We start from the raw sequence: 11641 nt of genomic DNA, 5'->3' as shown, positions 1-11641 counted from the left end.
CGCATTGTTGGGTATGTTCTGCGCTATGTTTCTTGTCATGCTGCTCTGAGCGTGTGGATCACATTTTTGTGGGGTTACTGTGGCCCATCAGTATCGTTCTCATTTTAAAATATGTCGGCGAAGAATCCCATTGGTTGCATTTCTGGTGCCATCTAATGGTGTTTCATGCAAGCACTTCGGCAATACACGCTTTGTTTGTTGCCTCGAACGACTTGTGATCTTTAGATGCTCCACCTGATGTGTTCTCACAGCATGTACGATCGTGTATTGTTAAATACAACAACAAAAAAGGTGTGTGGCATCTGCAACTTGGAAGTGAACGATGAAGGGCTCTCCGAAACGTCGTCAGATTGACGCTGTTAATTGGTAGCATTGCCTTCTAGGATTTCATCGATGCTTTTTGTTACAGACTATGCCAATGAAGTGCAAAACGGACTGCGGGAAAAATGCGATCCTTAAGGTAATAAGTGGCAATGATCCGGTTAATTTAATAGTTTCGATTAGCAACGTTTAGTGGCTTGATGTACTTCACATTTGGGGGCACTGCTATTTGCTTTGCATTAAGATTGTATTGGGGATTACGTTTGTGCCATATTACTCCTGTTTTGGTGATTTCTTTAAAGCGTGTGATTTCTTCAGCCTTCATGCATATTTCGCACGAGGTCGCCACCTGTTATATTTCAGAAAGGAAGACAAAGAACTCGCGTCTCCCTCCCTCATCTACCTAGAGGATTCGCCATCACTACAGGATCATCACCGTGCTAGGGCAATTTGCTAGGTACACTAGCAATTGGCGTCGGAAGTTTTCTTGCTAGGTAGACGAGCGACTGACTTCGAAAGCTTTCTTGCTAGGCACACGAGCGACTGATGTTGAAAATTTTCTTGCTAGACACACGAGCGATTGACGTCGGAAGTTTCCTTGCTAGGCACACGAGCGATGATGTCGGAGGTTTTCTTGCTAGGTACACGAGCGACTGACGTTGAAAATTTTCTTGCTAGGTACAAGAGCGGTTGACGAAAGTTTTCTTGCTAAGTACACGAGCGACTGACTTGAAAGTTTTCCTGCTAGGTACACGAGCGACTGACTTCGAAAGCCTTCTTGCTGGGCCAACGAGCGACTGATGTAGGAAGTTTTCTTGCTCGACACACGAGCGACTGATGTGGGAAGCTTTCTTACAAGGTGCACGAGCGATTGACGTCGAAAGTTTTCTTGTCAGGTACACGAGCGATTGACGTCGGAAGTTTTCTTGCTAGACACACGGGCGACTGATGTGGGAGGCTTTCTTGCAAGGTGCACGAGCGATTGACGTCGGAAGTTTTCTTGTTAGGTACACGAACGGTTGACGCCAGAAGTGTCCTTATTAGGTACACGAGCGACTGACGCTGAATTTTGTTTTGCTACGTACACGAGCGATTGACATGAAAAATTGTGTTGCTAGGTACACAAGCAATTCATGCCGGAGGTTTTCGTGCTAGGTACACGAGCGACTGACGTTGACAATTTTCTTGCTAGATACACGAGCGGTTGACGGAAGTTTTCTTGCTAGGTACACGAGCGACCGAGATGGAAAGTTTTCTTGCTAGGTACACGAGCGAACGATGTGGAAAGTTTTCTTGCTAGGTACATGAGCGATTGACGTGGGAAGTTGTCTTGCTAGTCACACGAGCGACTGATGTGGGAAGTTTTCTTGCTAGATACACGAACGATTGACATCGGAAGTTTTCTGGCTAGGTACACCAGCGACTGATGTGGGGAAGTTTTCCTGCTAGGTACACGAGCGACCGACGTTGGCATTTTTTTGGTAAGTACACGAGCGGTTGACGGAAGTTTTCTTGCTAGGTACACGAGCGGTCGATGTGGGAAGTTTTCTTGCTAGGTACACGAGCGATTGACGTGGGAAGTTTTCTTACTAGACACACGAGCGACTGATATGGGAAGTTTTCTTGCTAGATACACGAACGATTGACATCGGAAGTTTTCGTGCTACATACACGAGCGACTGATGTGGTAAGTTTTCTTGCTAGGTATACAAGTGACAGACATCGAACGTTTTCTTTTTCTTTGCTGCCGAGGCTTTCCATCCTCCATCAGCTATGAAAAATTGATAGATACGCGAGCGAGTGATATCAGAGGCTTTCTCCTTCTCTGCTACCTGATCTTGTAACCTGCACCAATGACAATTGCTCCTCAGTGTTTGGACCAAGTGCCAGGTCCAAAACGGCTTGGACGGTGATTGGTGCCCTCACGGGACGCGAGCCTGGAGAGACTCCCGTTTGTGTTGCCGGTGTGCGATCCGGATGTGAGTGCTCTGCTCGGAGCGACCCCATACCCGAATGTGAGTGCTCTGCGCGGAGCGATCCAATATCCGGATGTGAGTGCTCTGCGCGGAGCGATCCAATATCCGGATGTGAGTGCTCTGCGCGGAGCGATCCAATATCTGGATGTGAGTGCTGTGCTCGGCAGCGACCCAATACCCGCATGTGAGTACTGTGCTCGGCAGCGACCCAATACCCGGATGTGAGTGCCCTGCTCATCAGCAGCCTAATAACCGGATGTGAGTGCTCTGCTCGGCAACGAGCCAATACCCGGATGTGAGTGCTGTGCTCGGCAGCGGCCCAATATCCGAATGTGGGTGCTCTGGTCGGAACGACACATGCCCGGATGTGAGTGCCCTGCTTGGCAGCGAATCAATACCCGGATGTGAGTGCTGTGCTCGGCCGCTACCCAATACCCGAATGTAATTGCCCTGTACTCGGCAGCGACCCAAGACGGGCGACGCGCTCTGTCGCCAATGCTTCTTCTGGGCGTTCGAGACAGAGGTGCATAACACGGTGACAGCGGCCGGCCTGTTCAAGCGCGGGCAGTACGTGGCCGTAGCGGCCAGCGGCGGCAAGGATTCCACTGTGCTGGCTCACGTGATGAAGGAGCTGAACGAGAGGTGAGGGCGGGGCCCGGCGGGACGGCGGCCGCGTGTACCGCCCACATGCCCCCCGCCACGCGCTGCGCCCATCTATAGCGGCACTGGTTCGCAAGCTTAGTTGTTTTGGTTGAAACGTGTACCAGGATAGATTACTAGGGTTTTCGGTATTTTCGTAATGAACACTAACTCCACGCGTTTTACTGAATAGTACATTGGAATGTAAGTGAACAGACTTGTTACCTTACGATTTCTTCACTGGTTGGCGCTTGTGTTCCCCAGATTTACGAGCCTTATGTACCATTTCTCGAGCGCTACCTGACTAGACTGCTCAGGTTGCCTCTGAATGACCTAGCTTCTTGTGATGACCTTACGTCTGGCTGCTGACCTGCCCTCTGTCGTAGCCCTTCGAGGTAGAGCCGAGCTCAGCAGAACATTACAGGACCTATGGAGCGGAGCCTGAGGCCCTGATGCAGATGACAGTATCGACTGCACCCAGTCATGTGTTCTGTGCTAGACACCAGACGCCAAGCTGGCTTGACCTGACCTGGTCTAACCCGGGCCGGCGCTAGGTACGACTACGGTCTTCGGCTGGTGCTGCTCAGCATCGATGAGGGCATCACCGGCTACCGGGACGACAGCCTGGAGACGGTGAAGCGGAACCGAGACCAGTACGGCCTGCCGCTCACCGTCCTTTCCTACCACGACCTGTACGGCTGGACCATGGACGACATCGTCCGTCAGGTCAGCGCCTAGCGTCGCCCGCGGTCGACATCTGCCGGCTGCTAATGGTGACGGTGCACCGCCTGCTTATGTGTTCGGCGATTAAAGCAATGCAAACAACAACTTTTACTGAAGAACTGAGACGGGGTGTACAGCCTAACACGCCAGATGAGGACGATAGTCCGACAAATTATTCCGTCAGCAAACACCAGCGTTCTTAGCACTGAACAGGCGCACATGCAGCGCCGTGGCGGTGAATGCTGCAGCAAGCGGAAATTATAAACACCAAACCGACGCACGGAACAACGTAGAATACTCGCAGGCCTCCATTTAATTATGCGTTCATATTCAGTGGGCAACTGTCACCAGCTTGTGATGTGTCCGTGGTTTTTCCGAGACAGTAGTCAGTGTCAGCGTCGAGCACCTAGCTTCGTCTCAGAGCGCCTTGCCGGCAGGTGGGTCTACGAAACAACTGCACGTTCTGCGGCGTGTTCCGACGCCAGGCGCTTGACCGTGGCGCGGCGCTGCTCGGCGTCGACCAGATCGTCACCGGCCACAACGCCGACGACATCGCCGAGACCGTCATCATGAACGTGCTGCGCGGCGACATAGCGCGCCTGCAGCGCTGCACCGCCATCTGCACGGTACGTGCTCTGATCTGCACAGTACGTGCTCTGATCTGCACGATGCGTGCTCTCATCTGCGCGGTACGAGCTCTGATCTGCACGGTACGTGCTCTCATCTGCACGGTGCGTGCTCTGATCTGCACGGTACGTGCTCTCATCTGCGCGGTACGTGCTCTGATCTGCACAGTACGTGCTCTCACCTTCACGGTACGTGCTCCCATCTGCTTGGTGCGTGCCTTGATCTGCACGGTACGGGCTCTAATATACACGATACGTGCCCCCATCTGCACGGTGCGTGCTCCGATCTGCACGGTACGTGCTCTGATCTGCACGGTACGTGCTCATCTGCACGGTACGTGCTCAGATCTGCACGTTACGTGCTCTCATCTGTTCGGTACGTGCTCTCACCTGCACGGTAAGTGCTCTCATCTGCACAGTACGTGCTCAGATCTGCACGGTACGTGCTCTCATCTGCTCGACACGTGCTCTCATCTGCTCAGTACGTGTCCCCAACGCACGGTCACGGCAAGTTTGCGTCCTTTGCACAGCACGTCTCCGTTATTTGCGAGGCATGTGTCTGCTATCTGCATGGAGCGTTTTGTACGGCACACATGGCCATCTGTGCGATGCGCATTCTAATTATCGCGGACAAACACCATTGTGACCTCTGAGCCCTTTCAGTGAATGTGGTCGAAAGATTTACACTGGCCCAACGAAATGCAGATGTATTCCTGTAATGCTGGTACAGGTACCTGAAGTCATCACCATTACTTCACTGCCCCCCCCCCCCCCCCGGTGTACTGCAGCTTGATTATTTTCAACATAAGAGACAACATATATATATATATATATATATATATATATATATATATATATATATATAAAGGTGTGCTGATCACATTCTTTGAACTCAGTGAAGAGTGCATGCACTTGGGTCTCGGATACATTTGTTTTTTTGTGTTTAAACAGAAAGATTACGTTATATGGGGTCGCCCCAAAAGGATTGGGGATTGATTGTCCGGGAGATCACGTGCTCGAATAACGCGGGTGCTCATGGTTGGGTACTGAAGTTCTACGGTATTAAGTGTGCGATTGGGGCGAAGGCGTCATGAACATGTGTCAGGCGTCATGCCACGAACAAAGAACAGTCGGCTGCATGGTGGTCTGAGCTCTGATGGCCCATTTCCCAAGCAGGGACATGGTCGGGTCCACGATTCACATTGGTCGGACTCTTGTATCGTTCAGGGGCGCAGAGTGCCTAACAGAGCACTGTGGTCATTTTGTGTCAACGCGGGGCCTCGAGTCGGTCAGGGGAAGATTTGCTTGACAGGGACAGGGGCGGGAGGCCGACTGGCAGAGGGTCTCTTGCGTTGGTCGGCCCAAGTGGAGTCTATGTGTAATTATTTGACCACCTGCAGCGAACAAGGATGTTGCTGCGTTAATGACGGCTCATGCGTCGACCTAAGGTCAACTATGCGGGTCAGAATTGCCCCGCGTCAGGGAATGGACCAAGGTGGTGTGATGTATCCCTCTAAGGGCCTCCGGATCGGCCACGAGATGACGCCCCGTGTCGCCAGAATGACGACCGGAAAGCGCACCGCGGTGGGACAGGATGGCCCTTCAGCCCTTGATCGGGAACAACAATGTGACCCGTAGTGTTGTACTCATCTCTACCGGAAATAATAGGTCTCATTATTGTTGAAAATAGTGGGTCGAAATGAGTTCGAACTGCATAACGCCATCCCATGTTTCCCTGAGAACGTTCATTATTTTGCAGAATCGACAGGTGAAGTAAATACCATCAAAAGGTTTGACAGTGCGCGCCGGGTGCCGATAGTGTGGTGGATAACAAGCCTGCCTTACTCAGTGCGCGTTTGAGGAACCTTAGGTGCGGCGCTCAGTTCCGCGCGGTGCCCGCCCTTCCAGCCAGTCTGAGAGGCTGGCGGCGCCATGTAGTCCCAGCAACTGAGCGCGTCATACACTTCCAATGACGGGCCCGAAATCTCGGAGAGCAACGATAGCGGTGGCTTGGTTCGCAGTTTTCGTAAAACCGAACGGCGTTGGCCACTGCAAGTATCGCCAGTGGGCGGGCGCCGAGCGTGTAACAATGACTATCGTAAAATAATGTTTTTGGATGTCTCTCAGAACTAATTCATATAGTTCAAAGATGATACTGGGCGAATCTCTTTTTCCAATTTCGAGGTCGTCTTCGAGACAGATTAACAAATACAGCAACACCGGGAATGGATATTTTACCTTTACTCTTTCAGTTCCATCACCAGATTCGATCACCACTTCACGGTGCTGTAAAGACCAATACTTTATTGTCACCAATCTAAAAACCGCACAGATGAAATATACGCCCGGAAGACCTCTAAATGGGCGATGTGGTGTCCAGAAGCGTTCAAAGGTACTTCTTTAAGATGCGTCACCATTTTCGTTCACCTGTTGATCACAACCCAGTATTAGCCACAGAGCCAATGGCGCGTGTCCTAGGGGGACTGCAACGCCTGGCGTCGAGTTTTGTGTTACCGAGATATGCGAGCGCGCATGCTCAAAAGTGCGCCACATAATTTATGCCACTAATCAGTTCTGACTGAATGTTGAACATATCCAGACAAGCGTGGCGTGGCCGTGTTAATACAAATTTTTGACCCATTTTGATCTTCAATCTACAGTCGTGGAATCCTTACTATCTGTACAACCCGGGAAAAATTTCTGACAAAGTTTCCGAGTTTTATCGGTTTAAAAAGAGTCTACTAGACCGTTGTAAGATGAGGAGCGCTGATGATTTATTTCATGCGGGCTTTTAACGCGTGATGTTGCCAGTTTATTTAGTATAAACTAAGGCGGAATTGATCTCGCGATAGCGTCTGCCCAATATTCCAGTAATAGAGGGAAAAATGTGTAATATATGCATACGTATGTAGTTAAATGTATATGTATATATAAGATGTCTAAATAAACATGTCTTCAATAGCAAATTGGCCATTCCGGCGATTTTTTTTTGGGGGGGGGGCCTTTTACTATCAGGAGGCCCTTTGTCAATCCTTTCCCTCCCCTTGCCAAGCTTCTGGCTGCGCTCCTGCTCCAGGCCCTGGAATGTACCCGAGTAGAAAGGTTAGTTAAAGTGCGGGACATTACCAAAATCCGTAAGGCCTCAAACTGCCAGAGCGGGCCCCCGGATTGCGCGGCATGTTAAGCGCCAGGTCCTCGGTGTCCACCGTACCACTCACTCCGCCGGGGCAGCGCGGCTGGAGCTGATAAAATACCGGCTGGCGCGCTCACAGAGCGGCTTCGGCACCGAATGTCGCCCCCGTGAAATAGACTGCCGGTGTGAGTAAGTGATGCTCACTGTCCGCCCTCAAGTGTGCCGTGGGGGTGTAAACAGCTGGGGGGGGGGGGGGGGGAGATTGGATATTTGGTGATCTTATGGCTGATACGCATTCATAATCGCATGCTAGTTTTGCCCTCGCATTTTTGTGGTGTTTCTAGTCGTGTACATTATGTTCTTATTACTTTTAACAGTAATCGTGTACTTGGTTTGGTATTTATCTGCATTGACATGAGGCCATGAACATTCTGTATTGTTTCTACGCCATATACTGGACGTACATCCGGTTACATACCATTTTTATATTAAATACATGCATGCATACAAACACGTACGCACATACATAGATACAAACATACTTACATACACGCACACATGCATATTTTAAAGCCCTTCATTAGTCAAAGCCAAACTGTATTAGTCATAAGCCATCAGCTGATGAAATCGACTGGCCGGCTGGCCGTGACCAACCATGGAAACATCAAGTGTCGTGGCTCATTTTGACGATATGTAACAGCCAACTGCAGCTCATTTTGTCGGATCTTCTACGAGTTACTTAGCCTAAAAATGACATAATTCACCATGATCCAGACACAATGGATGCACATGTGTACCATGCCTAGGTTGCACGGGGTGTGCGCGGGAAGACGGCTTCACGTATACAAAAATGAAAAATAAAAAATGTCCCTAAGTCCAGGAGCGGGGGGAGGCACGATGTGGCGTGCTCCCCCCCCCCCCCACCCACTTTGACGAAATGGAGAGTGGGTGCCACTCAGCGGAAGCCAAGTGAAGCCATTTTAAGCCCAATACACCGCGGCAATACTGCAGCGTGTGTGAGATCGATTAAGCCATGGTCGGGGCTCTGTTCTGGCAACATTTGCTGGCCTGTGAGCCCAGTACACTTGTCTTAACAGCACCACAGCTGAATATATGGTAGAGGATGGAAGTGGTATTAAGGCTTATGGTTCACAGCCGGTCCTGCGATGTCTCACGGGGTCAGTTGGATGACGTCAGCCAGCAGGGGCGCAGCCAGGATTTTGTTTTAAGGGGGGGGGGGTCATAGCAGAGCCCGGTTACTAAGCGCCACGCCGATATTTTTTCTTTTACCTCTCTGGAGTCTTTTGCGGTGACAAAAATCCGACCTTAAGTAGGAGGTCTGGGTGCATCATGCCCTTTCCTTGGCTGCGGCCCTGCCAGCGAGGCAAAACTGAAGATTCACCCACTAAAGTGGCAAGACGCTCTCAGTCAGCAAGCGACAGATTCCTTCTGGGGAGATGACTGTCTGTCTCTGTTTCTGGATAATGCCATGGGTGCCTGCTAAACCCGAAGTGCTAGCTCATCGTCCGGTTGCAGCCGTAATACACACAGATGCGCGATGCCGCCCGGACGTGCAGCCATCAGCCAGGGTTGTTATCGTGTGGTCCAGATGTCCAAATATGCTGTAGTGTGTTCGCGTATGTGTGCGTGCGTGCGTGTGTGTGCGTGCGTGCGTGCGTGCGTACGTACGTGCGTGCGTGCGTGCGTGCGCGCTTGCGTGTGCGTGCGTGTGTGTGCGCCGTTTGGGGTGCCATTAGCTCTGTGATTTGGTGTATGTGGTTCTGAAACCCGGCCATTAATTCTCTGTTCTTTTTGCCGAGTGCAGGGTACCGAGGGCTCCATTCCTCGCTCCAAGCCATTCAAGTACACGTATGAGAAGGAGATCGTCATGTACGCCTACTTCAAAAAACTAGATTACTTCTCCACGGAGTGCATCTATTCTCCAAACGCGTACAGGTTCGTGCCGACCGGGTCGTGAAGTTAAGTCTATTTGTTCGAGCAGCTCTGACGCACTGACCGTTATGCTGCTATGTAAGTGCAAATGCCCAACCAACTGTCTGGTGCACATTAAGCAGTGGCACACGTCATGGTGTTCTCCAACACACACGGTAAGTCAGCGAGTTATCTCGGTTGGTTCCGCACATGCTGCACTAGCGCCGTAACTTGTACCCGAATCGGTATGTTCTTATTGGAGCCGGAGTGTCACCGTATGAGCTTCAGTACGGGGATTCGTGAACCGGCTTACATCGCGGTGGATCCGTGCCCGTCTGTCACGTGCCCACCTGTTCTGTTCTGTCGCCAGGGGACACGCGCGAGCCTTCCTGAAAGACCTGGAGGCGATCCGGGCGACATCTATCATCGACATCATTCACTCGGGCGAGAGCCTGGCGGTGCGGGACGCCGCGCGGCTGCCCGCCCAGGGCACGTGCACACGCTGCGGCTACATCTCCTCCCAGGCCGTCTGCAAGGCCTGTGTGCTGCTGGAGGGCCTCAACCAGGTCAGTTGGCTGCGCTCGGCTCCTCCCGGCCGGCGGACAAGGAATGCACGCTGCCGCCCCGAACCGACCCGGATGGCTGCTGGGCCGACGCCGCTCTCCCAGGAGGGCTGTGGACTGGCCTCGTATCACGCGTGTACCCTTAAACAAGTCCGGACAAGTTGCTCACATGTCTGTGCTGATGAGATGCCGCCCGTGGCCGAGGTCTCGGCTTGGGCCGGTCTCGGCCACCACTGCCTGCCGCCGCTCAGGCGCCTGACGACGACGGCCGCCAGCTCTCGAGGCGTGCGTCACTGGCGGCTTGTCGGCGCCCGGCCGACATCCAGAGGGCGTGCAGCTCGCTGTGATGGCCGCGGTTCACTGATCGTCGCCGCCCGTCTTCACTGTAGGAGGGTAGCGCGGGGGGGGGGGGGTGATGACCTTTCAACTGTGGTGAACACTCAGCCGCTGTCGTATTCAGCCCTAGAATGCTCTCGCGCCCAAGCATTCAAACCAAACGCAACTGATTTGTGAAATGCTTAAAGGCTACCAGATCTCAGATGGCTCGCGAGCGGGCCTGTCACAGACACGCTGACATCTGACCTGGTAAGCCGGGTACAGGCGTGTCTTGTTTATTTTAGTGTTTTAGACGGTTGCGGGCAATTCGTTGGGTTGCGGTTTAATGCGTTGGCTACAGTTATTCTCGAAACGCCAGTTTCACGTATTTCCATGCGTTCTGGCAACGTGCGGCTAGGTTGCGATCAACGCGTGAGTGTTGAAAGTGCGTGGTACCTTGCTTCTGATGGCCTATGTGATGCTCCATGCTGGTGATACATACCATACATTCCAAACTGGTGATGGTATACTGTTTTTTTTTGTCGTCGTTGAGGCTTTTCGACGCAGTCAGCCGCTGAGGCTATATGGCGTCGCCTGCCTCTCACCCTGGCAGGAAGGGCGGGCACCGCGGAGAATCGAACCCCGTACCTCTGCGCGTACGTACGTTAACCACTGCGCGTCTGATTTCCCAGACGCGCAGCCTTCAACGCAGACGCGTTAACCACTACGCTACCGGTACCCTCATATGCTGGTTGTTACCGTCATGCTGTTGGTGATACGGTATATTTTTCGGCGAACACCTTTGTGCCCACGATCCTGTACATCCTGTACAGTTTGGTATCGTACCTGGCTGTCATGCTTACTATGGTGTCTTCACAGGGCCAGCCACGGCTGGGCATCGGGAAGTGCAGTAAAGTGCGCGAGCGTCTCCAGCAGGCAAGGAGGGAAGTCAGCCCGGGAGACGCACTGAAGGCCGGCGAGACGCTGCCGCCTGTGGCCGGTGTGCGACGCTCCGGAGACGCGGACGGCGACCAAACAGCCGGGCCGTGGCCGCCTTCGGAAACGAGCCGGGCGGACAGGCCCCACAACACTGCGACCGGCGCAGCTCGCTGCTGTGGGGGTGCAGGCGCTTGTATCGCCGACGGTGCCTGTGCTCGTGACATGCCGTGATGTGATGCTGTGGCAGTACACTGACACAGGCCATGTTAGTGTTTCTCTGGGTGGTGGTGACTTGAGTTCGGGTTCGGATCAGGGCATTGATGCTGCAGTTATTATTATTAATTTTTGATCATTTTTGGTTTAACGACCAGCTTAGGAAATTGTGCCAACATGCCTACCTTTTTCTTTTTCCTTCCCAAGTATTCAAATAACTACGTTCCTGGTTGAATGTAAATCTCAAAATGGTGATGTATG

At 52.3% G+C, this 11641-nt stretch overlaps 1 protein-coding gene across 2 annotated transcripts; it reads left to right on the top strand.

The window, feature by feature from the left end:
- The first annotated feature begins 412 nt into the window (after positions 1-412).
- LOC119103610 (cytoplasmic tRNA 2-thiolation protein 1) lies at positions 413-11425 on the top strand. 2 transcript variants are annotated; one of them, XM_037227205.1, is made up of 8 exons: positions 417-460; positions 2193-2336; positions 2761-2939; positions 3491-3662; positions 4097-4285; positions 9244-9374; positions 9721-9916; positions 11108-11425. In XM_037227205.1, the coding sequence occupies exons 3-8, from the start codon at positions 2920-2922 to the stop codon at positions 11396-11398; spliced, it is 999 nt and encodes a 332-aa protein (XP_037083100.1). In that variant the 5' UTR covers positions 417-460; positions 2193-2336; positions 2761-2919; the 3' UTR covers positions 11399-11425. The 2 variants fall into 2 exon arrangements, with proteins under 2 accessions (XP_037083099.1, XP_037083100.1); XM_037227204.1 differs by lacking the exon at positions 2193-2336 and having other exon boundaries at positions 413-460.
- Positions 11426-11641: the final 216 nt, after the last annotated feature.

This window comes from Pollicipes pollicipes, unplaced genomic scaffold, assembly GCF_011947565.3.
Source record: "Pollicipes pollicipes isolate AB1234 unplaced genomic scaffold, Ppol_2.1 Scaffold_5724;HRSCAF=6776_pilon_pilon_pilon, whole genome shotgun sequence".
In the NCBI taxonomy this organism is placed as follows: domain Eukaryota; kingdom Metazoa; phylum Arthropoda; class Thecostraca; order Pollicipedomorpha; family Pollicipedidae; genus Pollicipes; species Pollicipes pollicipes.
Note: the sequence above shows the minus strand (reverse complement) of the source record. Positions and strands in the feature narration are given on the sequence as shown.

What these genes read in the sequence shown, in the direction of transcription:
- LOC119103610 (XM_037227204.1), top strand. Translation starts at nt 413, where the DNA reads ATGCCAATGAAGTGCAAAACGGACTGCGGGAAAAATGCGATCCTTAAG. An exon ending in ATGAAGGAGCTGAACGAGAG is followed by an intron (nt 2,940 to 3,490) that starts GTGAGGGCGGGG and finishes GGCCGGCGCTAG; the next exon opens with GTACGACTACGGTCTTCGGC. An exon ending in TGGACGACATCGTCCGTCAG is followed by an intron (nt 3,663 to 4,096) that starts GTCAGCGCCTAG and finishes CCTTGCCGGCAG; the next exon opens with GTGGGTCTACGAAACAACTG.